The sequence below is a fragment of the Anoplopoma fimbria genome, chromosome 4 (assembly GCF_027596085.1).
Source record: "Anoplopoma fimbria isolate UVic2021 breed Golden Eagle Sablefish chromosome 4, Afim_UVic_2022, whole genome shotgun sequence".
NCBI classification, from domain to species: domain Eukaryota; kingdom Metazoa; phylum Chordata; class Actinopteri; order Perciformes; family Anoplopomatidae; genus Anoplopoma; species Anoplopoma fimbria.
In genome coordinates, this window is record NC_072452.1 from 3,611,534 (window position 1) to 3,639,263 (window position 27,730).

General features: G+C 40.9%; 1 protein-coding gene across 1 annotated transcript; it reads right to left on the bottom strand.

Moving 5' to 3' along the window:
- Nucleotides 1-10,190: 10,190 nt before the first annotated feature.
- hspa9 (heat shock protein 9) lies at nt 10,191-27,620 on the bottom strand. The gene is made up of 16 exons (XM_054597530.1): nt 27,342-27,620; nt 26,038-26,099; nt 24,649-24,736; nt 23,110-23,291; nt 22,105-22,229; nt 21,910-21,983; nt 19,577-19,683; nt 19,264-19,426; nt 19,082-19,174; nt 17,819-18,028; nt 16,913-17,140; nt 16,543-16,765; nt 16,098-16,192; nt 14,983-15,075; nt 11,219-11,359; nt 10,191-10,598 (listed from the first exon to the last, which is right to left on the bottom strand). Exons 1-16 carry the CDS (start codon nt 27,603-27,605, stop codon nt 10,491-10,493), a joined length of 2,256 nt encoding a protein of 751 aa, XP_054453505.1. The 5' UTR covers nt 27,606-27,620; the 3' UTR covers nt 10,191-10,490.
- Nucleotides 27,621-27,730: the final 110 nt, after the last annotated feature.

A 27,730-nucleotide genomic window follows, 5' to 3' on the forward strand; every position in this document is an offset into this window, starting at 1 on the left:
CCAAATAACGATGTGGGGCAACGGATGAGGTGACAAATATCACCTTTTGCCGGGTTTGACAAATAAGCCAAATGCTCCTCAGTTTTCCCCAGAATTTGGGAGTTCTCTAGACACGGACATGGAACTGACACCAGTGGCTCAAGCAATCTGTTACCCTCGGGACCCCAGGTGGTGACACCACAGTCACCACAGGAGATACACATGGCACAAGGACCACAGATGGCATGTTAAAATTTTCACGGGCAAAATATGATTTCAGCATGTTGACATGGCACACCCGGGACCTTTTCTTCCGGTCCGGCGTTCTAATGACATAATCTGTATTGCTTAATTTTCGTGCAACCTCGTAAGGACCACAGAACTTGGCCTGGAGACAGGAGCCAACCACAGGTAACAAGACCAACACCCGGTCTCCCGGAAGAAAACTGCGACTGAGAGTTTTGCTGTCATTTCAGACTGTGCGGTGGAAAGGGAGCTGCGCGCCAGCTTGCAAGCAGTGTGCAAACTCACATAGTCCAAAATGTTGTGCGCGGGGTTCGGCCTGTTTGCAAGCCACCTCTCTTGCAGCAGTCGCAGCAGGCCGCGCACCATGTGCCCTAAAACCAGCTCAGCCGGACTAAAGAGTAGCAGTGGCAGGCCCTCATCCCACTCCTTACTTACGAAGCATAGATTTTAATGTCTGATGAAATCTCTCGAGTGCGGCCTGTCTCACTGGATGATATGTGCTGGAGACCTGATGCTTAACAGACAACTCTGACATAACCTGTGCAAAAACCTTGGACATAAAGTTAGACCCTTGATCAGTTTGAATCCGTTTTGGCAACCCAAACGTGGAAAAGAACTTAACCAAGGCATTGACCACTGCTTTAGCCTTCAAGGTGCGCAACGGCACTGCCTCGGGAAAGCGTGTGGCGGCGCACATCATGGTAAGCAGGTACTGATGACCAGCCTTGGTTTTTGGCAAGGGGCCTACACAGTCTATTATGACATGCTCAAATGGTTCACTAATTAAAGGGGCCGGAGGAATCACCTGGTTTGGTTTCCCCGTAAGTTGGCAAACACTACAAGATCGACATAATTTGGCCACTCAATGGTATGTTTTTTTTATTCCCAAATGGCCGGAGAGATTGTGGTCATGTGTTAAACTTAATACCTGGCGACGGAACTCTTTCGGTACAACGACTTGTGTAACCACATCACACTCCACCCCGGACACCGGGAGCCATTTAAGCAACAGGATGCCGTCATCATACAGGTAAACTGTAGCCTTGATGTCACTTTTATGCTCCTGAGCAACCGACAAACAGTCAGCCAACGTACTATCAGCTTGCTGAGCCTTAATAAACTGACCTTTATCCACTGTCAGACACAAATCCTCCTCATCTGTCACAACCTCCACAGAGATCGACTCACTTCGTGTTTCAGAGGAGGGGCTGACCACATATTCAGGGTTGTTCATAAAGGAATCAGAAAGATCGGCTAAATCACTCAGTTTGCGAGTCTTGGCACGCGTTACAACGCAGGCTGGAAAAATCAGTGGCTCGCTGTGCGACGCGGGGCTAACAACAGACAAATCAGCCGTAGGTGTTTCAGTTACCTCGGGAATAGTAGGAAAAACTTTAATAGCCACTTTTTATATTCTTCCAAAAGCATCAGCTCCCGTAACTGCGCAAATTCATTAATTTTACTGACTTGACACCATTTATCAAATAGCATGCCTTTCATACACGCAAACTCTATGTACGTCTGGTTGACATCCTTTTCACCACTCCTAAACTTATATATATGCTTCAGTCACTAGTTCATATGCCCGTAACACCGTAGCCTTAACAACATCATAGTTCAAACTTTGTTCAAATGTGAGGGTGGCACACACCTCCTGAGCCTTACACACCAATTTACACTGGAGAAGCAAAGTCCAAACATTCTTTGGCCAATTTAAGTGGATGCAATGCGTTCAAATGCATTAAAGTACGAGTCCACCTCAGACTCCCTGAACGATGGTACAAGTGCAATACAAGTGCATCTCAATAAATTAGAATTTCATGGAGAAGTTCGTTTATTTCGATAATTCAATTCAAAAAGTGAAACTCATATATTATATAGATTCATTACACACAGAGTGAAATATTTCAAGCGTTTATTTCTTTTAATTTTGATGATTATGGCTTACAGCTAATGAAAACCCTAAATTCAGTATCTCAGAAAATTAGAATATTACATAAGAATAATAAAACAAAAGGATTTTTAATACAGAAATGTCAGCCAACTGAAAAGTATGTTCATATATATATATATATATATATATATATATATATATATATATATATATGCACTCAATACTTGGTCGGGGCTCCTTTTGCATGAATTACTGCATCAATGCGGCGTGGCGGCGATCAGCCGACACTAGGCTGGCGTTCCAGTTCTAAGGCTCTGACCCTGAGGTGCATAGCCTACATTTCTAACTCCCTATTCCTCACATCCATTTCCTTAATGTGGAGTGTCAGCTGGAGCTCCTCAGCCGACCTGGGAAGATCTAGAGAAACGGGCGTGACAGGATCCCGAAGCTCCACATCAACTTTTCCCATACGACTACACAGACTGCTTTTTGTCAGACCTTCTACGACCCAGCCCGATCGATAGACTCGAAGGATCACGTCAGCCCCCCCGTCAGTGCATCACAGCCTGGTTGGGAACCAGAGGAAAAGAGAGAGAGAGAGCGCCGGCTTCCGCAGGTCCCATCTTAAAGCAGGTCTGATCAGTTCACAGTCCAATCATCTGCAACTCAACAGACACACAGACCAAGGTAAACAGCACCACACTCAGGCAGGGAGGCAAATAGCATTCATGCATCATTCATGACATTCTGAGTCATAACATTTGATATAATTGAAGGCCTAAGGCTTTTTGAAGGCGTTTCAAATGTGCTTTATGCCAAACCTACAGTGACAATATTCGAAAAATACAAACAGTCCACTGTAACTATGAATTAGTGTTGGGAGACTTTAAAGTAACCTGCTCTCAACATGCAGTACAGCACCTGTGTGTTACAACTCATTCAGTCCTGGTGTTCTTCTTCCTCACCCATTGTACAGGGCACGTCTTCCTACTGCATGTAAAGATTTTTTTCAGGAATTCAAAATATGATAAAGGGTGAAGGACATGGAGGCACAGCAAGCTATGTACCCAATATTCATTCAGTAGGCTATGTGTAAATCATAGACTGTAGGTGGAAATGCACACAGTAACTTGATGACTGTAAAAGGGTGATTAAGGTTTTTCCATGAACCAATTCAATTTATTTCATATAGCCCAAAATGAGCATGAGCAGACTCACAGGTAACTCAAGCCGGTAATACGCAAAACAGCCACGGGAACAGGCAGACAGAACCGGGAGGTGCAGAGGCAGAACTCAAGGTTGGGGACAGAAGGCTGATGCGTTTACCGGGGCAGAGACTAGGCAGAAGAGTCCGGGGCAGGCGAGATTGGTACCAGGAGATCATTCCGAAGATGAATGCGGGGTGTCTGGCATAGTGCGGAGAACGATCTGGCAGTGAGTGTGAGTGAGACAGGAACTTAAATACAGAGTGAGTAGGTGCAGCAGAGTGGGCAGGTGAGAGTGATTGAGCTGATGAGGTGGGTGTGGCTGACAGGTGCACTGCATGAACTGATATGGTGAGTGAGAGATAGAGTGGCAGGGGAGAAGGGGCAGAGCTGTGAGCAGGGAGTGGCTGAGAGGTGAGTGTGAGGCAGAGACAGGGAGTGGCTGGCAGGTGAACAGAGTGAGCTAATTAGGTGAGTGAGGCAGAGTGACAGGGAGTATGGAGCTACTGACAGGGGAGTATGGGGCAGAACTGTGACAATGTGTACAGAATGAACAGCAACACATTCAATGTATATGAGATAAATGATTCATATAATAAGAGTAGTAAGCAGAGTAACGAAGGAAAAAAATAGACTACTTAATAATAACAGCAGCAATGAATTGAGTAGAATTATAATAATGATATAGGGAATAGTAATAGTAATGTGACTAATAATATTAATGGTAGTAGCAGTGGGTGTCAGCAGGGCCACAGCAGGAGGCACGACCACGGTCCAGATACCACAACTATTCATGGAAACCTGCGAGGCGAGAAAGCACAAAGACTCCAGGGAAGAAGCAAAGTCAGTAATGTGCATGAATAGGACATGAATACATAAAGATGGAGGGAAAGAAGAGGTGAGAGGAGCTCAGTGTATCCTAGGTAGTCCTACGGGAGACTAGGCCTTAAGCATCATATTTAGGGGCTGGATCAAGGCTAACCTGAGCCAGCCCTAACTATAAGCGCTATCAAAAAGGAAGGTCTTAAGCCTACTCTTAAAAGTGGTGGGTGTGTCTGCCCCCCGGACTGAAACTGGATCCATAGAAGAGGAGCTTGATAACTGAAGGCTCTGGCTCCCATCGTACTTTTTGATACTCTAGGAACCACAAGTAACCCTGCATTCAGGGTGCGCAGCTCTCTAGTTGGGAAATATGGAACTATAAGTTCCTTAAGGTAAGACGGTGCCTGGTCAATAAGAGCTTTGTAGGTGAGGAGAAGGATTTTAAATGCTATTCTTGATTTAATAAGGAGCCAGTGCAGAGAAGCTTATACAGGAGTAATAGGATCTATTTTCTTATGCCCTATCCACACTACTTCATTTTCTTTTTAAAACACAAATCTTTTGCTACGTTTACACTGAGCGTCCACACTAGGCCGGAGTTTTAGAGCAGTTTGAAAACGCGTCTGAGGATGGATAAGTTTGAAAACGCCGGGGTTACCTCATAGTATGGACAGGCGGAAACGGATAAGTTTAGAAACGATGACGTAGGCACCCACGTTCGCTATTTGATTGGGTCTTAGGAGTCACGACGTGTCGTTCCCTGATTCGTCATGCCCTTATCACGTGACCCTTTCCGGAAGAAAACAAACAACAGCCTTGATTATCGATCGACTACCAGGTTAAGTCAACATTGATAATGGATTACAGGCGTTGCTGACCATGTTGTCTTTACTAGCAAATAAATTCAGCATTTTTATAATTCTACTACTGGCTAAACTTCATTTTTTTATAGCATTTTACCGAGGACATTTTTCAAAACTGGACACAGTTCAACCCGCGGGCATCACCTGGTCGCTTCGCAAGGACCACGTGAGTCGTTATGCAATAATGTTCTAACAATAGCACTAGTCACCATGGAGCTCCGTCTAAAAATTATATTTAATTGTGTTGCTTTTTAAAACAAAAACGCTTGCATTAATGTAGATTTGAAAATGTTTTATGTATATATGAGCTCTGACCTTATCTGAAGTCAAAGTTCAATATTGTGCGCAAGACAAACCACCATCTCACTCTTTGCTGAGACAAGGAAGCCGAGCTCAGCTACGATGAAGAGTTTGAGCCTAGATGCTGTGTTCTGCTCTGAGAAAGGGTTCTTTTTGAAATTTTTCAAAATGGAGAAAACGATCAAGAGAATACTCTTTTCACAATGATTGGGAGGAAGAGTTCTTTTTCTTGATTAATGTAGATTTGAAAATGTGTATATATGCTCACCTTATTGTCAAAGTTCAATATTGGGCGACTCTTTGCTGAGACAAGGAACGGCTACGAAGGTTTTACAATGTCGCATCAGCCTTATCCAAGAGACACTTCAGTACGTGTCACAAAAGCTTCCATGCTAACTACCCACCTGGCAGCGCACTACTGACAGAAAAACCCCGTGACTTAAAGGCAGCTTTGGGCAAACAGCAGTCTTTTTCACGAGGTCCATTGGAAAAGTGGAAAAAAAAAAAAAAAAAAAAAATCACAAAAAGCAACTGAAGCTTCGTTTAGAGCTGTGAATTGTTTGATAAAGAACAAGAAAGCCTTTTCGGGCAGGGAGGTCACGATTTGAAGATGTGACAGTTAATGATGTTAAAAGTGATAATTTGAAAAAAAGTGATAATTTGTACAAAAATATAACAGGTGTGATTTTGAACAAAATGCTACAAATGTGCTCATTCATACAAAACTGTCAAGAAAGATTTTTACAAAAATATCAGCGATGTGATAACTCTGACTTTCAAATGTTGAAACAGATTAACAGGAAATAAATAATGTTGCATGTGTTTCCTACCATGGGAAATCATTGTTAATAATTATTGTGAGAAATCATCAACATTGACATGGTGATCTGTGCAACTTTATGTTATTCAGGAAGTTTGTATCAAACAAGTTGTCACGGATTGTGGTGTGGACCCAAACGCAGAACGACCAGGAGACAGATAAAGTTCTGGAGCTTTATTCAAAGCTGAGAACTCAGCAGACAGACAGGCAGGGTCAGACTCACAGAGGGAAACAGGCAGGGGATCAGGCAGACGGAAACCAGAGGAAGCGGAGGCTAAACTCGGGGTCGGGGACAGAAGGCTGAGTCGTTGACCGGGGCACAGGCAAGGCAGGTAAGTCCAGACAGGCAGGCAGGGTCGGCAACGGGAAATCAGTCCATGGGAAATTGCTGGAAGGTCTTGACATAAATGCAACGATCTGGCGGTGAGTGAGTGGATGACCGGGGTTGATATACTGCAGAGTTGATGAGTAGATTGAAGGCAGGTGTGCGGCTTGGAGCAGGTGAGTATGCGTGGCAGTAATCAGGGAGCTGGGGAGAGTGAGAGGAGTGACACGCCCACGCCCACACACACACACACACACACACAGAGATAAACAAACAAGGGAGCACAGGAGACACAAGGAATAACCAGAGACATGGCCATGACACAAGTAGCCCTTCATACTACTCAGTACCCTTGAAGTAGAGCATTCTTTTATTGTAAGTTGTGCCTTTTCATATATTATGAAAATGAGGGCTGTAAGCAAGCAACAACATCTGCAGGAACATCTGTCTATAAGGTCTTGTTCCCATAGTCAAAGAAGGGTGAATGCATAGCAAAGCCAGTTAAAACACCCTACATACAGAAGGTTGTAAAATAATGATTTATTTATAACAAACATGATACAATTAACATAAAATGTGAAATACCTTTAAAATACAAATAAGGAAGGAAGCATACTTAAAACAATAACATTTTAGTTTAAATGCTATGTTTTTACAGAGTGCGTGGATGGCCTGATGAGGCTCGTGTTTGATATGATCCCCATCCCCAAGGACCTGTCGTCCCAGTGTGAGAGACCCTCAAAGGAGAAAGTGTTGCCCGTCACATGAAGGGATGGCGAGCCTCATGTTCGTCCTAAATATCACCAGCTGACAAAGCCACGGTAGTCGAGAGGCCGGTATCGCCTCTATGGAGAGGATCACACATCATTACCATCGCTGCTAAAAACTATCTATACAGTATTAACAAATGTTTCTTTTTTATTTAATTTTTTTTTACATTTGAAAAGAAATAAAGAGGAAAATAATAAAGTTCTTATGATCTTGTGTTATAATGAAACAATTGTGTTCATATGTAGTTTACACAGATTTCCTTATGTGTAATAACAACTTAGTCCTCTTCTATACTACGCCTCAAACGTCCATAGTCAGCTCTGTTTATGTTGTGGATAATCTGAAGGTTGTATGGATTCAAACAGTTCGGATCGAGGTCAGGATGGTGAACCATGCATGTAGGAGGGACTGGAACCTGGTTCATTTGTTTCAAAACCAGATGAGAGAGGATGAGGGAAATAAAACACGGATTTACAAGAAATACTGTGTTATAATAAAGCAAATAATGACTCAGGAGGCAACATCACTGCATAGGACAAATATTAATCCAGGAAGCAAAGATTTTACTTCAAATCAAATGTTGTCATCATATTGTTGTTTACAAACATAATAACAGCCAGGAAGAGATTGTTAAATGCAGCTACATTTTTGCAGAAAGGTTACAGACAAGATGACATTGTATAGTACTGTTGAGTGTTTTTACTGTATACAACACAAATCTGTAGTCTATAAATCTGCTGTGCTCTATATAATATAACCAAAGTCCCTAATAAAACACATTTGTATTTTACAGTGGACATGTGTTAGTAGCTAACTTACAGACAACGTGAGTTTAATTCTTAGCTTCTTAGATAAAGAGGACTCGTGTTTTACAGCAGAGCATAGGCCTAAAGCCTACTGCTGGCGTTAACTACATAGTGCAGTAATTGATTAAACTGGTAACAACTCACCACTGTGAAACGTCCTGCTCCAGTCCTGGTTGTGACGGTTTATATGGTCCATCGGCTTCTTAATCCTGACTTTAATAACTGACTGGTGTTCATACTGGTACGCGCTGCGCGGTTGACCAATCACAGCAGACTTGGCTGTCTGGGGGGGAGGAGCATTAACATGAGCATTAACACATGTAAACAAGTTGTAACTGTAATTTAAGATAAAAATATGCACCTGAAAAAGAGCACAATAGGGCCTGTTTAAACATAACACATCCACACTTAATAAATCAAACTTACAGGTTGTGATCCTAACCAGCCATCATCTTCCTTTGGTGGTTCATACAAAGAACATTTCATTCAAGAAGAACACAGCTTCTTCTCGACATGAAGGCCGCAAACCAAACTCTTCAGACAGAGCTCCAGCTCCGGTCTCACTGGCTTTGATTGAGGGCGGGCCAAGCTCGCCGGAAGGAGGTCTTATGCAAAAGGTAACTCCTTTTAGGCGTGGACTTCAGGTTTTACACTCTATTTTTTTTTTTACATGTAAAAAGGTCCATATATATAACACACTAAAGAAGAGGGAAAAAGAAGAAAAGCATAATAGGGCCACTTTAAAGATAATAATAAAGATACAAGACAGTGTCTGACCTCCTGCTCCCTTTTATTGGTCACTTCAACTCCACAGTCTCCAGCCTGATCTGTTTTTATTGTGATACACACACACAACTGATCAAAAGTTTTTGCTCATTATTTATTTTCTGAGGTGCCTAGTGTCCTGGGCATTGTCAGAATTATGTATTTATGTCCCAGATTAGTTCTTACATTCTGAGGGAACAGCTAAGCTGATTGACACACCTGTATTCTGTACATAGGCACAATTTGACATATGCTTTACATGTATATATTTTATGTAAATAAAGCCTTAAAAAACACCTCCGAAAATCAAAACATTTCATTTCTTGATGGAAACGTCGAACAGATTGTTCGCTCACAGCACATCTGCCCATATGTAGGGTTTTAGGAAGCGTTACCTATGCTTATAACACATCGGCTATGCGCCACCAATTTATGATCAAGTGGGATTCATTATTCAGCACACGTGGGTAAAGGCAGACTTGGATGGTAATGAACGTTTGGTTCGTTGGGTGAAGAGAGACCCAAATGTTTATTATGTTGTCACTGCTCAGTTTAATGTGATAGTATGCTGTTAAGCTGAGGGGAACACCATTAGTTTATGCTTTTTTTTTTACAGTACGTTAAGACTGAAAAAGTACAGAAAGCCCTGATCTTACCAGCTATTATTCAACCAGTGTCACATTTCAGATTTTTATTCGAAAAGACAAAGTGATTTTGACTGTCAATTTTCCCTTCAGTAAAATACAAATTAAAAAACTACTTTCAATTCAGTTCTGCCTCCTGCCTGCCTGCCTTATTGCTCCTTTCATATGTAGAGCCTTCGGGATCACTTATGAGGCAGGCATGTAGCAACAATCACATTACTCAAAGCAGTTTACGGCTGCAACAATACCTCCTGCTGGAGGGGAATGACACAGCTGGGGATACTACATTTCCAGTCTTGTACTGGTTTGTTGCATCCCAACTCTTCCTCCTGCAAACTGTCTGAAATGAGAAGGCATCATCCTTTATTGTGCAATGCCAACATCCAGATCTACCCACTAGCTGGAATCAGCAATACTTTCACACATTTCTACAGTCAAAACTCAGCTGCTTAAGATGAATGAAAGGGAGGATGCAAATAATTTAAAGATAGACTTGCTTACAGATCTAGGACTAACATAATCAAGAAAAAAAATTGAATTTCATTTAGACCTCATGCTTGACCCCACAGACATTGGATTTATTTAATGTGCCCCCCCTCCCCTCCCCTCCCATTAATCAGTACTGCTTAGAGTCCCCAAGCCTTCACAAGCCCCTTCAAAGAGTCAGCCCAACTCGGAAAAAACTAAAAATAATTAACAAGCTAAACTGTTTCAGATGATGCAGGAAAATAATATGAAACTTACAGGATGTCTTGGACACAAAAAAGAACCTTTACTACCTCAGAATGTAAATGAACAGCTTCGTAAAAATAAACATACATGACATTGTTTTTGAGACATTTAAATTACAGACAGGATAGCACAGGACATGGAGCATAAATTGACACATCTTTTCACTAAAGAATTTTACTGCCAAAACACAGTAGAATAATATATTATGGTGAGAATGACTAAGATCCAGATCCTCAGACTGTCACCCTCCCCACCCAGTCCTTCGCTGAGCCAGGCAGCCCTCTGATGTCATGGACACCCAGTGACGAGTGCAAAGGTCTACTGCTGGCCTTCTTTCTTCTCTCCCTCTGATGAGCTTGAGCCGCTGCTGCCGCTGCTGCCACCACTGCTGCCACCACTGCTGCCACTGTCCCGCTCTGCTGCCATCTGCAGGAAAGAAGGAATTTGTTAAGTGACCGGCATAGTCGGGCTGAAGCTGGTTACACTTTATTCTACAGCTCCGCTCCTCCCCATTCACTTTTAGGATTGCTGTCAGTAACAACTATATAATTTGGTTAAAAAAAATACAAGCCGTGTTAAATTAGTACCTAATCATACCTGCAAAACATTCAATAATGTGAAATGTCTACAGGCAAGAATAAAAACAGCTGAAATAATTCGTAAATTAATCTATAAATCAACCCATTTTCAAAAATAGTAGTCAAAAATGCCACACATTTCTTGGTTATAGTTCAAATGTGAGGATAAGATGCTTTTTTTTGTTTTATGTGATAGTAAACCAAGTCTTGGTTTCACTAAAAAAAAAAGATATCACTTTTTTTTTTTTTTTTTTTTTTTAGGAATAGGATTTCCAATTATTCATTGACCAAAGGATTAATAGTTTAATCTGTGAAAAACCCTCATAATTTAGTCCCAGATTACATACAATTTTTTTGGAAGTTTCCTGGAAAAATAACTTGGTGTCAGAGTAACATTTTATTTTATGGGACTGTCATTTCCTGTCATTTTTTGGCACTTAGTCATCATGTTAACAGTTATGTTCCTACCTTCTTGTAGGCCATTTCGAAGAGTTTAAGTGATGCCTGCTGCAGGGTGGTGGCTGCCTGTTTGATGTTCTCTCCTGTTTCTGAGTCCTTGTTGGCCAGAAGATCCTTGACCTTTGAGATCTCCTCCTTCAGCTTGGTGCACTGTGAGTGGATGGATCGGTGAGGGAACATTAATGAACAAAGACGCAGAATAGATGAGACCAGTGCAAGATTAAAGATGGCAGCCCTCTACTGCTAGGTTACAAAGAACACAACTACTTCAGCCAAATAACTTAAACCCCCTTTCTATACCCCTTTATTTGAAATAACAACTATTTGATCTGGAAGACCGTGAAGACTATATTGATGTTTAAACTGACTGCACCATGGCCGAAACAAAAAGAACAACAAGACAAGGACAACTTCACCTCCACAACAACCAGCAGGAGATCCTGGTAATCCGGCTCCATTCACAACTCCCCTGATAAATCATTAAATCATGCTGTACTGCGTGAGGTCAGTGTTTTACTTTAAATTGACTGATCTTTGGAATAGATCCAAGAATAGCTTTTTTGAAATAAAAAAAAAAAACCACACTGACAAAAGAAAACAAACCCTTTCAACACTCCAGACACAAAGCAGGATTTTAAGATGACTTCAGGGTTAACCTAGCACGTAGCAGGTTGCTCTACAGCAGGCTTAAGTACAGGTCCCAGCTCAAATTTATTTTGTAGCGTGTCACGCAGCAGTGGCGGTTTGTAGGTTCACGTCACCGGCTTAGATTAGAAAATAATTGAAGCCTGTTGCTGAGTCGCTCTAGGTGGAAACACAGCATGAGAGACCATCTTGTTTTTTCCAGTATCCCACAGCGCACGCAGGACCACAACCAAGAACAGTTGATAAAGGAATTCATGACCACTCACCTCTATTTCCCCCCAGACAGTTTTTATACTTATTACACCACTAATTATGTCGCAAAAAAACACCTTGCCCAATAGTGGCAAAATTCAAACAAAAACATCAGATACAACTTCACTGCAGACTATGGACTTAACGAGAAATTACCCCGAGAAATCCTGTACAGACGTAAAAAACTATTCCAATCAGGAAAAAACATTGAAGAATGAATAAAACACGTATTATATAGTCGATAAACTGTACTCTGAATTTAATTGAATCACTCTACCGTGACAAAAAATAACCCCCTGGCTTCTCTCTGCCCAGTTAGCACTTGAAGTTCAATTATGCCATTGTATTTTAAAAAGGCATTTGTTTGTTTGTTATTTTTGTCAGCTTTCTGATTTCTTTAAATCTTCCTACCAGACACCCTCATCCAATACAAACCATTGCTTGCGCGACACCACAAACAGACCCACCACAAACAGACCCATACACACAACACAAAAACAAAAACTTCCACATCTGGTCACCATGAATTAACTTAAATGTATAATTGAAACATCCGTGGAATCGGTGCACAGTCGAAAATACTTAAAGTGGCCCTACTATGCTTTTCCACTATTTCCCTCTTCTTTAGAGTGTTATATATATTTTTGTACTTGTAAAAAGGTCCGTAGAGTGTAAAACCTGAAGTCCACACCTAAAAGGAGTTACCCTCCCCCTCAGAATCACTGATCCTGAGCTGCCTGAAACGGCTCCATTGAATTCTGTCCTTAACCTCCGTAACTTTATGAGGTCATAATGTTACAGAAGTGACAAAACTCCTTCCGGCTAGTTTGGCTCTCAAACAACAAAATAAAAAAAACAAGGCTGATTATGAGCATTAAATATTTAACCATATCAACAAGTTACAAGCTGACATATGCTTTCAAAAAATATATACATCGTATTCAGCCAAAACCAAGAACGTCACAACTCAATCAAACCATCTTCACCCATTTCAACTCCAGGCAAAGAGGTGGAATCATTTCTCATCCTCTGGGTACCTCGTCCTTTTTTCCCCCCCACTTCTTTTTAACCTTTATCCCCCATGTTTGACTCTCCAATAATAATCAGAGGAGATTTCAACACAATCGTAAACCCACTCAAACAGCATACTCAACTGCCAAACCACACCCTTCTACAGTTCATCAGTGATTTTGCTCTTGGCGATAACACCTGACTGCTAGAGAACTTTCATTCTTCTCACCAGTTCATCGCCCCTCATATTAACACACTTGTACACCCTTTTACCATTAGCTATCATGCTCCCGTCTTCCTCATTTGGAATATTAACCAATTTTGCAAACCAATCAACAGATGTCTATTTAATACTTCCTTATTCAATGACCACTACTTGGATAAGTACATTGAGAGAGTGGGCTTACTTCCTTAAAAATAATGATTCCCCAGAAATCACCATCACCACCAGCGCTCACTAGGCCCCGTTTTCTACCGATTGACATCGGAGATAAAACTCAAATTCAAACTGCCCATCGACAGGAACAATTCTGTAATCTCTCTTTTACTAAAACCCGATTAAGACCCTACCTCTAATTTCATAAATCCAAACAGTTATGCAATGCATCATCCACTTAGATGAGTGTCTTCCTTTTTACTAAATTCAGTTTAGTCTAATAACCTATTTAACTACTTAACTTAATTCACTACACATGTCACAAACCCTACAAAATCCAGTCTCATTGGATGCAATTTGAACAATTATTATTTTCTAAACAAAACAAAATGGTAGTGACTCATCCAACTGTTTATGATTTTGTACTCATTACAAATGGCCATGGTCCCCACCAATGGATCATTATCACAGGGGTACAAGGCAGGTATGCCCACTCAACAGCTTTATTCCCAGCCATCGGTCAAAACATTAACATCAGGGATGAAAACTAAAATGTGCACTGTAGGATATGCAGTTGACATTCTACAGAATACTTTCTCTTCATTACTCGAAACCAGTCGCTTCACAAACACTACTGGTCTAAATCTACCGTTCTCCCACCCAGCCATGACAGCTGGGATGTGGCAGTCCAAACACATTACCCTCCCTGCACACTGGTAAACTCTCAGATTTAGGAATCTAAATTTTCCTTGAGGCAACACACTTCTTAAAAACAGTAGAGGACAACCAACATTGGATGAACCTACCATCATCCTCAATAACCTCAGTCCTGTTTAACATCAGTACCATAAAAAAAATACTACTACCCAAAATGAACAAGAGAATTTCCACGTCAAACCTTACAATATCCATCCCTCCAAAAACATGTCAACAAGACTTACAGACTATCCCCTGTGCCAACTTCTGAAATCTACTAATACCTATTCTTTACCTCCACCAGCACAAACAAGCAACGCATTCAATTACAAGATTATTCAGAGTACACTTAAGGATAAAGTCTAAAATGGGTTTTACAGACACAATTTGCCACACAAAACACCACAGAAACCTATAAGCCACGTGGGACTTCACACCAATTAAACAACTCTGGCAGAACATCACTGACTGATCCCTAAGAATAAGGTGTTATGGTCAAACAAATAATTCACGGGTTAACATATATATATATATATATATATATATATATTTATTTTTTTTCCCCTAAATCATACTCTTCCTGTACTCTTAACTGTATCACTAGGCCATATTTCACATACAACTATGCTACAGAAATTCAGCCTCTAAGTAAACCTAAAGAAACAATTGCACTGGCTGGGAGGCATCCAGCTACCCTGACCCATCCCTGGAATAGATGTGCTTTGGGCCCGCTACCTTGATGCCCCCCCTCCACCCTCACAAAAAAAAAAAAAAAACAAGACTTTAGTTTTACCTCATCAGCTGGAAGCTGTTCCTTGAACTCATCCATCTTGGATTCTGTGTCATGGACAATGCCCTCAGCCATGTTAACAGCCTCCACTCGGTCCTGTGCACAGAAAAAAAAAAAAAAATGAGGCTTAAAGGGAGACAACAGCATGGGTTTGAAGTACACACAGCGTAAACACGGTGAATGACAATGTAGCAGGGACCCAGATTCATTTTTCCACTGGTAGCACGTGTGTGTGTGTGTGTGTGTGTGTGTGTGTGTGTGTGTGTGTGTGTGTGTGTGTGTGTGTGTTTTACCTGGGAGTGATCAAGTGTATGTCAGATTAAAAATGTGTAGTAGTGGTGGGAATCTCTAGGCACCTCACTGTTGGAAATGATTCCGATTCAGAGGACTACAATGTGATTATGAAGCGATTATCTTTTCATCTTGATGAATCAATTTTTGGTTTTTACATGATTTATTTGTTTCTCACTGTGACTATCTGCCATCTGCCGGCTTGTATCCATATCCGGCTGCTCAAGTTCAGCCACACTCCAAAACTCTGCTAGTATTAAGGCTATCGAGAACGTAAACAACACATTCTGGGGCAGTGGTAAAGAATGGACAATGTCAGAACTGTTATAGGCGATCATAATGTTGAGAATTGAGTTTTGAATTTCCGATTAAGGAGTTTCCTACATCGAGTCATAATCTTTCAAAGAGAGACTCGACAGGCTTTTAATAACAGTGATACAAATCGTTTTAGGATTTGTCGGCAGTAGCCTGCACCAGAAAATCCTCTGGAAAAGTGAGCCAGAATGGCCACGCCCATGCCACTTTGTTTGGAAACAAAGAAATTCACAAGATTTGGTCGCACCCTTTTTTTGGGACAGCATGGTGTTAATCAGTAGACGCAACAAGCACGACAATCCAGTCAAGTTGACTTTTTGAGGTAAAGATGGAACAGATGAGGCTGATGTCCCGCTCCATAATGTACAATTGTTACTCACAAGTTTATAAAAAATGGTTGCAGTCTGGAGCTCTTTGTAAAAAAATGCTATGAACCCACAAAAGATTTAAACTACTTCAAATGCAAAGACTCATTATTATGATAATCCACTGCATTGTCTTCCAGTCTTTACCTTTCTCCTCCTGTCCTCCTCTGCGTACTTTTCAGCATTTTTGACCATGTTCTCGATGTCATCTTTACTGAGACCTCCTGATGACTGGATCACAACTGAGAAAGAGTGCAAAAAGACAAGATGATGTTTAGACACTCAACATGCAGCAATTTGACATTTTATCTGTCATTTAAAAACAAGGGAAACAAAGTAAAACAAAGACAGAGAACCCTTCCATTTCATTAATATACCATAAAGCCAAATATTCTCTTTAGGTTTACTGAAACAATATTTTGTTGCCAATCTTATCGCCTATTCTAAAGACATTACGGTTTAGTCCTCAGTGGTTATTGCTACGTCCATAAACATTAGAATTGAGAATTCATTTATTCTTACTGAATACCATGTTCAGAAATCATAACAACATGCTCATAAATGTATCTTTAGTTTAATGAGTGACACTGACTCTGCTGTTCTCGGCCTGTTCCCTTGTCCTTGGCGGAGACGTGGACGATGCCGTTGGCGTCGATGTCGAAAGTGACCTCAACCTGTGGAACGCCGCGGGGAGCGGGGGGGATTCCCACCAGAGTGAACTGACCCAGCACCTTGTTGTCTGCTGCCATCTCTCGCTCTCCCTGACACACCTTGATCTCTACTTGAGTCTGTCCATCAGCTGCAGTGGAGAACACCTGGAGGAGAGCAGATAGAGTTACATCTAAATCTTACAACTGTAAACAAGTGTTCCTTTTTAAACAAGTTGGAGGCAACAGAAAGCGATAAATGGCTCCTTCTGGGTAATAAGGCATTCTGACACCCTGCACAACTTGTTGCAGTACCTGGCTCTTCTTGGTGGGAATTGTGGTGTTCCTGTTGATGAGCTTGGTGAAGACTCCGCCCAGGGTCTCAATACCCAGAGACAACGGCGTCACATCCAACAGCAGCACATCAGTGACGTCACCGGCCAAAACGCCACCCTGGATGGCTGCTCCTATGGCGACGGCCTCATCGGGGTTGACGGACTTGCTGGGAGCGCGGCCGAACAGGTCCTGAACGGTTTGTTGAACCTGCAGAGACAAAAACCTAGTGTTATACTAGAATATTTATTTCAATTTGTGAATGTTACCTGCAGCCATAAAACCCTGTAATCATGTTTCCATTTTAGGTATTGTGTTGCTTTGTTGGCAGTATAAGGTCATCTGTATCTTTACATCAAGGAACATGGAAATCCGTCCTTAGTTTTACGTCTGCACTAACAATCATTTTCTATTTTACAGATTAGTCGAGTAATCTAAACTATTATTTTTTTCTCAAATTAACATGTAAATTAGGTTAATTTCATTTTGACAAAGTGTAGGCTACGTCATTGTATACAGCACAAAACAACAAAATATGCTACCCCTAATATCTTACATTAAGGTATTGTAATAGAGTATCAAAATATGCTCCCCGTATCCTTACAGTACACTTAACCCCGTTTGAAATAAAAGAAAATACTGCTAGCATTTTTCATCAAGGCACCACCCAGTATTCCTCCATGCCACAGCCAAAGGAGCTGCAACGCTCATCCAGCCCAAACTGCCGTGTTGGCCTTGATACAAGCTAAACTTGGACTTTAAACTTTAAACTACTTGGATTGGTGTCATCCTAGACATTTGTTTAGCTGCGTGTTATGTCAAATAAACTCCACTCAAATCTCTTTGTTAGGACCTGTGGTATCAGAGATCACACTGTGTACTGTATACCTTTGGCATACGGCTCATGCCTCCAACCAGCAGCACCTCGCCTATGTCTCCCTTGGACACCTCGGCGTCCTGCATGGCCTTCTGACAGGGAGCCACAGTGCGTCTGATCAAGTCACCAACAATGCCTTCAAACTGAGAGCGAGTCAGCTTCATGTTGAGATGTTTGGGACCAGAGGCATCCATTGTCAGGTAGGGAAGGTTGATGTCAGTCTGGAAGAGAGAATAAACATGTGATTACTCGGTTTTGCGTTAACCCGTCTGGCTACCTGATGATGGTGCTGCGTGCGCACTGAAATCATGACGGTAAAAAGAAAGTCATTTTCTCTCATTGAAAAACATTGAGGCTTGTTTTCTACTCAAACGACAATAAAACAGTCATGGCTGCAAGTGATGGAGACAAAAAACAAAAGCGCAAAAGGTTTCCAAAGTAGTTCAATTCTTTTTTCTGTTGATAGATTAAAAAAAATACTCAATGCTCCTATCAGCGTCTTCTAGACCTAACATAAGTGTCAGTACTTGGTATAAATTATCTCACTGGATTTTCCAACGAATGAACCAAATCTCCAATGTGGTATTTTGATTAGATTCCCATTCATACATCCATTAATACCAAAATAATCATCAGCCGGGTTTCAATGGGTTTAATTTCCTGTGGTCAGAGTTCTTAATAAGGAAATTATGTGAAAGACAATACATATAGCTAGAGGTCAAACATATTTTTAAAGGCCATTATAATAACGATAGTTTGGAGCAGGAAAAAGCCTTTAGCTAATAAATCATCCACTAACCAATCAGACGATTGGTTATCTTGGTGATGCAGGGTCATTTGGGGGTTAAAGGTGAGGTGAGTTCACAGTAATGGCTGGTTGATAGTGTGTGTATTAAACGGCGACAGAGGTGTGCAGCCAAACAGACTTTGCTGACTTTGTCCTCCCTGCACTCCTACAGGCTTTTCTTTTGGGAATGCGTCTTTGCAAACTGTCCGCTAGTTGGTTTGTGTGCGACGCACAGAGCTAGCCAAAATTGGCAAGAGGCGGTGAGACCGTGGGCCGAAAAACTGCTGCAAAACCCTCAATTGAGACGCATACTCCAAATGTGCTGTATACATATCCAAAGAATGCTCCTAAAACCTGAATGTGCACTGCATATCCCACAAGTCTTAATCGGAAATGCTCCATTCGCAATAACATAATGACATAATCGTAATATAAGAGTGCATGTTAATGCGGTCAACGATGATGAGGGTGTTCCACGTCTGTGTACCTGCAGTGCAGAGGACAGCTCACACTTGGCCTTCTCAGCAGCTTCTCGGACTCGCTGGAGCCCCATGCTGTCTTTCATCAGATCCACACCAGACTGTAGAGACGAGACAAAACACACGTTAAATTCCTAATATGCAGACTGGACTACAGGTGATCTAAAATGGTAGAAACTTAAATTATTACATCTTTCTTGAACTCCTTGACAATGTGCTGCAGGAGGTGCTGGTCGAAGTCCTCTCCCCCTAGGAAAGTGTCGCCGTTGGTGGACTTCACCTCAAAAACTCCCTTCTGGATCTCCAGGACTGAGATATCAAACGTACCTCCACCCAGATCATACACAGCAATACTGAAAAGAGACGCATGTCAAACGACCAAAAACTGAATAAAATACCAAGCACTTCCAGTGTTTCCCGATGTAAACCATTTGTTATGTTGCCTCTTTCTGTGTTTCAGTAAGAACTGATAGTACTGGTTGTTGTAAACGTTCTCTACTTACACTTTGTCCTGGGTTTTTTCCAGGCCGTAGGCCAGAGCAGCGGCTGTTGGCTCGTTGATTACACGCAGGACGTTCAAACCAGCAATCTGACCAGCATCTTTGGTAGCCTAAAGAAATCACACATTTGGGAATGGTGTGAGCTGCCGGCTCGCAAATGTTTTTGTCCACACTTTTAGGAAAGGTATTATTGAACCGAACGGGAATGATCCAAGACGACTTATGCTTATTCTCTAACAAACATCTTATACAGGTTCTCACATACATGAAGTGCTCTGCATGCTAGCAACAGGGCAAATGTCTTTAAAAAACATAACTCCTTTTAGGCGTGGACTTCAGGTTTTACACTCTATGGACCTTTTATATGTACAAATATATATAATATATATATATATATATATATATAGTGTGACAGATCTAAAGGAGAGGGAAAAGTGGAAAAGCATAAAAAATCGCGAGAGAGCCAAACTTTAAGTATAGGCTGCAAGAATTCAGAAACAGAATGGTTTGAAGACAAATTTTAAATCATTTGTATGGCACACCCGAAATGATTTAAGTCAGACAAAACACGGAAAATGCAAGCATTGTATGAAAATATTCTTAGTTATGTTTTGATATGACTGTTGATAATGCAGACCATTTATTTTGCACTTTTTTAAAGAGTTTAATCAGATGTTTTTAATAAATAAAAGTCTGTTCCAGTCATATATTTTGTCATTGTAGGGATCATTGACAATTTGTCTTGAGCTGTGGTTTACACTAATATATATAAAACAATACACATAATAGAGCCACTTTGTCATGAAACAACTGTGACTGACCAGAACAGATGCAGATGTTTTCCTTTGTTTTGGAGCATATAAAACAATACACAAATGTCATGCCAACTGTGACTGACTGCATTTTTCCTTATTTGGAGTCTGCCAGTAACATAAAAAGTCACTAATGGTAAATTTAAAATATTAGCTCTGAAACTCCAGAGCAGAATTTGTCACTACAAAACACACATAACATAATGTTGCTACATCCACATCACTAAGTTTGGTGGGGCCTTGGGTGGAGACTGAAGCAGGACATGGTTGACTTTTGAAGTGTAGATGTAAAAAGGTTGCATTTGCGTTTTTCCACAATACATGGACTGAACAAAGTACTCAATAAGAATAAAAATGCCTTTGCATGTGGAAGTAGCTGCTGCTCCGATCATCCTGCTATTTGCTGTTTTGAATGGAAAATCTGTTCTCGTCCTATTCTGATGGAATACTAGATACTACCTTACTAATAAAGCACATCAGAGAGATACTGTGCACTAACTTTAAATCCCTGGCACAAAATGCCAAGCCCCTAGCAAAAAAATATAGGTGTGCTTTTAGACCCCGATTTGAATTTTGAATCTCACATTAATAATCTCACGAGAACAGCATTTTATCACCTGCGAAATATTGCTAAAGTGCAACCGTTTCTCTCCCAGGCAGATAATGCATGCTTTTATCACTAGCAGGCTTCATTACTGCAATGCTCTCCTTTCTGGTCTACCTAAGAAAGCTATAAATAAGCTACAGATAATTCAGAATGCAGACCAGAAGGAGAGCACACATCTCACCTGTCTTAAAGTCCCTCCATTGGTTGCCTGTCAGTTTTAGAATAGATTTTAAGATCCTTTTATTGGCGTTCAAATCACTGAACGGACTAGCGCCTGAATACTTGTCAGACATGCTTTTAACGTATACTCCCTCAGGTCCTCTGGCACTGGCCTTTTAGTTGTTCCCTGGGTGAGGACTAAGAACTACGGTGAGGCAGCATTTAGTGTCTATGGTCCTCGCCTCTGGAACAGCCTGCCAGAGGAGCTGAGGGCATCACAATCCATAAACACTTTTAAGAGAAATCTTAAGACATACCTTTTTAGTTTAGCATTTTCTTAATCCACTGTTATCAGTATTACTGTGCTACTACTGGTTTTATACATTTATTGGTTTTACACATTTCATGTATAAGAATGTTACTCTGTTGCTGCTCTTTCTATTTTACCATGTTTCTATATTATTATTTTCACAGTATTGTTGTATTTTCATTGTATTGTTAAGCACCTTGTATTGCAATTTTGCACGAAAGGCGCTATATAAATAAAATTTGATTTGATTTGATCAGGAACCCATCAACAGTACAGAGTGCATCTTCAAAATCCATCTTTTAGTCCGTCTTGTTTAGGCTGTCCTTTCTGAAACATATCTTGTCTGATTGTTGTAGTGCTCATTGAAGTACTTCTATAGGAATTGTCAGACGTTTTTAATCATGCCCATCAAGCTGTAGAGCAGGAGTGTCATGAGGTCTGTGCGTACCTGTCTCTGAGAGTCGTTGAAGTAAGCGGGTACAGTGACCACAGCATTTTTCACTTTGGTTCCCAGATAGTTCTCTGCAACACAAATGAAAAAATATTTTACAAATAATCAACAAAACCAACGGTCACATATGGATGATGTAAATGTCACAAGAGAAACACAAGAAATATCTGTTCAGGGCCGTTTCAGTCATACCGGCAGTCTCCTTCATCTTCATCAGGACGAAGGCTCCAGCCTGGCTGGGAGAGTACATTTTCCCATGAACCTCCAGCCAAGCGTCACCGTTAGATGCCCGCACAATCTTGAAGGGGACGTTCTTTCTGTTAACGGAAGAAAAAAAAAAAAAAACACATTCAACTAAAACTGATCATCCTCGTTCATATATTCAGTAAATTTTGTAACATTATGGAATTTTGTAACATATTTGAAAAAGTTCAACTGACTGCAATATCTTATATTTTTCAATTCTTCGAATTCAAGTTATAAAAAAAAAAAAAGAAAGAAAACAAATAATGCGGAGAGTTGCATAAATAAGATTGGCAGGCTTTTAATTCTCAGAATATTTTAAATATATTTTTTACAAAATAGCACTGGTACTGGCATTTTTCAACAATCAAACATCATGCCCATGACTCTGTGTCCATCTGGTCCTGAGCGACTCCCTGCATCTATTTATTCCTGTTGCTCCCTTTGAAAGCGTCACAATGGGCGAGGAACGGCCGATTCATGAAGTTGAAACTAGGCGTCATCTATAAAGATACCTCTCCATTTCACTACAAAAATCATAAATATGGTGGCAGCTGGCTGGAGGGAGATTGCCTGAAAGTTTCTTACTACCTCGTCAGTTTTCTGTTTAAAAAGTGTTAAAAAATGTCGGATAGCAAGTTCTCTGCCATCAGCAAGGTTGTTGTTGAATTATTCCTTGTTCAGCTCGACTTCACAATACTTTGCATTTTCACTTAATGAAAGTGACTTATTGTGTGACTCATGTCAAGATGTGCATTCAGTGCACACTAGGCAAACAGCTGTGGCAGTGCTGCTTTTCTTCTTTAACACTCAAATATACATTTTCAGATTCTAATGCAATATTTAGTATATTTTGCACAAAATAAGTTCTTAAAAATCCATTTTTGGAAACTGTGAATCAATTCAGGTTCTAACATGAATCGATCCCCCCCCCCACACCTACAAGAAACTTACATGTCTTTCTGGACCTCAGCATCGTCATAGCGACGTCCAATCAGTCTCTTGGTGGCATACAGTGTGTTTTGAGGGTTGGTGACGGACTGGCGCTTAGCGGGCATGCCCACCAGACGCTCCCCGTCTGCTGTGAAAGCGATGACAGAAGGAGTTGTCCTGGCTCCCTCTGCGTTCTCCAACACCTGAGAGGCCGAGAGAAAAACGTTTAGTTGCTTCACGAAACTTCCGACTGTTCATCCACCCTGACCATTTCACAGCCTTGTTTAAGCGGACTGTCAAACTATTGCCCCTTATCTGTGTTATCAGATTTCATTGCCTAATGGAACTATATGTCTATTAAATGAATAAATCAAATCCTTGTTTGACAAATAGATCTGTACTGCCATAAGACTAAGAAAACTAGTAACCCTATTTGATAATGTACTCAACATAAAGATTCTGTCAGGAGTGGTTTGAACGAACACTCCACAAACACCTCAGTTTGCCACAAAACCCAATTTGACAAAGCTAATATGGTGAGTTCTGCCATTCAGTTACACTGAAAAGGTTGATCCTCTGTTTTCATAGGATACTCTGAGGAGCTAAAAACTGGTTAGCAATATAAACAAGCCACAATATTCTGTTATGTCATTTACAAATATTTATAGCAGGTAGGATTAAAAAAAATAAAAAAAGAACATGCAGGAGTAAATGGTATGGGAGTAGTCTATCCAAGACCCAAGAAATAAATAATCAAGATAAAAATGACATACAGACATCATAAAGGCCAATTGTTATTTGGATTCAATAAATGTCAGAGGTACCAAATGCTGAGTTCAAATAACTGGATTACAGTCTGGTGAAACAGCTTTCACAAATTGTGTGCCCGAGGAATAAATAGAAATTGACAGTCAGTTTCACTAATTTTACTACAATGTTAAAGTAGAACACCCCTATGAAAAAGCTTTACATTACCAGCCAGTAATGACCATTAAAAAAAAAAATCTGTTTTCAAGCCTATCATTTATTCAAAATGTATTCTTTTTGCAAGGTTTTTTCTCCTTCCAGTAGACACTGACTAATACTATTCAGGAAACTGTTATGCAATGTTACCACAAAAAGATCACATAAATGCCAGAATCAACTGTAAACATTCCTTGGCAGTAAGGTTACTAAAATTTAAATTAAAAAAAAATAAAAATTAAAAAAAGAGTCTCACTTATAAGCATTCATAGTACACTAAAAGGCAGACAGTGGTGTGTGTGTGTGTGTGTGTGTGTGTGTGTGTGTGTGTGTGTGTGTGTGTGTGGCCTCTAATCAGATACAAACTACATCTGAAAGGCAGAGATTCTCAACCACACTGAAGTCACCCTAACAATGTCAACCCAAGTATATTTCAATCTATTTTAGAGAGAAGCTGTTTCCAAAACAATTTGAACGTCTCACAAGCACTCCTGATGGAGTATACTGGCCTATAAACAAATCAATTTCAATTTAAACATCCTGTGCTGTCGACTTTACTAGCTATGACGGATATGTGATGTGTTCGTTCATCCTCACCTTGGCCTGTTTGCCCTCCATGACGGCAACACATGAGTTAGTGGTTCCCAGGTCAATGCCGATGACTGATCCCTTGATGGGCTCTGACCTACAACAGCAAAGACATATACACAGTTATTAGGGTTTGTTAAGATATTTTAGGGGCCTGAGCCTTAAGGATAGTGGGAGGAACTTATTGTTTATGTAGAGATTGTTATTAAAACATTTTTGTTTCAGAACTGGCAGAATTTGCAAACTTCTGTGATGTTTGGGCCCAGGCATGGCAGCAGGTTCCATATGGGCTCTTTGATAAAGTTTGGTGGGATTATTGCTCTCATCTTTAGGAGTGCGTTAAAAAAATGTTGAATTTGTTTCGCCCATCAGGAAGTCAGCCATGTTTCATAAGATAAGATAAGATAATCCTTTATTAGTCCTGCAGCAGGGAAATTTGCATGTATTTTAATTTTATGAACAAATGTTTTAACAAATTATTTAGATTTGATATAATAATTGGGAATGAATGTGGCACTGGGGCTCAATAGAGCCCCTTTAGCCTTCAAATGTATTCTTGTCACCATAGTCAAACTCGAAAACTTAAAAAAAACTGTAATCATTGCATGAATATGCAGTGATTGGGTTCAAGCAGGTTTAGCGGGCTCAATAGCACCTTCTTATATGAGGTAGACCTTAGTTGGGATGTAGTTGCTCTGATATTTACGCAATATGGTACCCAAATTGTACTCAAGATTTCAGACATATTTCACATTGGCTATCATTAGCATTTAATGATTTTCACGTATTGTATGCACATTTTTGAACAACCCCAAGAGGGTTTATGGACTTTGTTTCAGATGTGGTTGGTATAACCCTCCTACCACTGTGATGGTTAATTGGGAAGGAATAATCTATACCTTAAATAGTAAAAGCTGCAGCGATGAACAAGCCCTCACACACACGTCAGGGGTAATGGCGGGACACCGGTTGACTGAGCTGCGCATTTCCACGATTGTTGGACACTGCGCACACAGTAGTGTGGTCTACACGTGATATACAGCAATATGACGCGTTATAAGCCTCTGTTCTCTAGTGGCTCACGGTAGACACGGGAGGTGGTACAAAATGTGTCGAACCGCAGCGACCCGTGGAACAGCGCCCCCACTACCCTTGGGGTACGAAGTTTCCAGGGCCCACTCATTGCTGCTTGCGGTTTAAATTATTACTATTTTAATTACCATTATTCTTAGAATTATTATAGAAGTTTCACTGAAATGAAAAAAATATATTTTTATATAAAAATTTCGAGTTGAATCCTACTATCTGGCACTCCAACAAGTGAATACCTATGTGAGAAACTATAATTCACCGTTATTCATCACTAAAAGAGGTCTCAGGTTCTGTGCTGGTACTCACGCATAGTCCCTCCTGGACAGAGCTCTGAGGGCATCTGGTTGGAAGCCACCACTCCAACATGCCTGTGTATACAGAAAAACAAGTTACACAGCTGTTAGCAAATGTTGTCTTTTCACACTGAACAAAGGCAACGTGTATGCTAATTCATGTCAGTGTTTGTCCTGTGATCTTCATCAATGTCCCTGAATATACATTACATTTTACCATAAAGCTAGTCCAAGAACAAATTCCAAACAACATAAATGCCCCATGAACCATTGCATCAAGAAGTACTACCCTGAGCCTTCCACTTAGCACTTATTGTATTCGTATCAGTTTGTTGGACTTATTGTATTCGTATCAGTTTGTTGCACTTATTGTAGTTTGTTGGACTTATTTCGTATTAGTTTGTTGTACTTATTGTATTCGTATTAGTTTGTTGGACTTATTGTATTCGTATTAGTTTGTTGGACTTATTGTATTCGTATTAGTTTGCCTCTGCACTATACTTTTGCTCTGGTTTATGCTTTTAGATGCTTGTTTAAGAAAGGAGATGCACTTATGACTTCTGGTGACTAGTAGTTCTCTTGAATACCTATGTTGAATACACTTATTGTAAGTCGCTTTGGATGAAAGCGTCTGCTAAATGACTGTAATGTAATGTAATGTAATATAATATGTAATGTAATGTGTTGAAGGACAGCTTGATTGCTGAATTCCATTAGCTCATGTTCACAACCAACTTCCTAAAATGATATGAAGAAGCAGATCAATAAGTTATTAGTGCAAACTTAGGAACCACATGTGTTGAGGAGGGGCCACGTCACTGAAGGTCACTGGTCCCCTCTGGAAACCAGTGAACCACTGGTCCCCTGTTGAAACCAGTGAACCACTTCCATGTAACACACACACACACACACACACACACACACACACACACACACACACACACACGTCCACTCACATGTAGAGTGACATACTAACACACTTCTCCTCTGACCACCAGGCACTGCGAGGTGTTCACAGGACAAGTGGCCGTCCTCTCAGCCCCAAACGCCCGGTGTAAAGCGACCCCATGAGCCGTGCAGTAGCAATGGCGGACGGTATTAACGCTGATTAATATGGAGACTTATTACACCAGCTGAATCACACAGGCGGCCTCTCGCAGCAGAGCTACAGATGACGTCTCACGTTACGTCAGCTAGCTTAGCATGCTAACACTGTTAGCGTGCTAAGCTAGCCGGGTGATGGTTTAAATGTTTTACCTAGGGTCATTCTCAGCGGGGATAACACGACGTAGCATAGTAGCTACGTCCGTAACTCACCTTGTTCACCAGCGAGGACACGTGTTTGGTGCCGGTCCTTGCGGGGAAAGTCCTTGAAACGCATCTGGCGACAGTCAACATTGATTGAAACTCAGCTAGCAGGCTGTAGACAGACTCTCTGGAAGGCTGGTGGGAGAAGAAGAAGCGTCTCCAGACGGCGTGTTTCTGGGTTAAAGCAACCGGATGAAGCCCGCTGACAGAGCTGCTACTGACAGACAACACGGAGCTCCTTCTAGAAGAAACGCTCAACACATGTTGCAGCATGAACGGCTGAAGGACCCCGGCGGGGCTGCCCGCGGACCGCCTGTACGCTTTTGAACCTTTAAGAAAATATTTTAGACCTGCGTATGAAATAAATTTAAGTATGTTATTTAATAAATATGATGTAC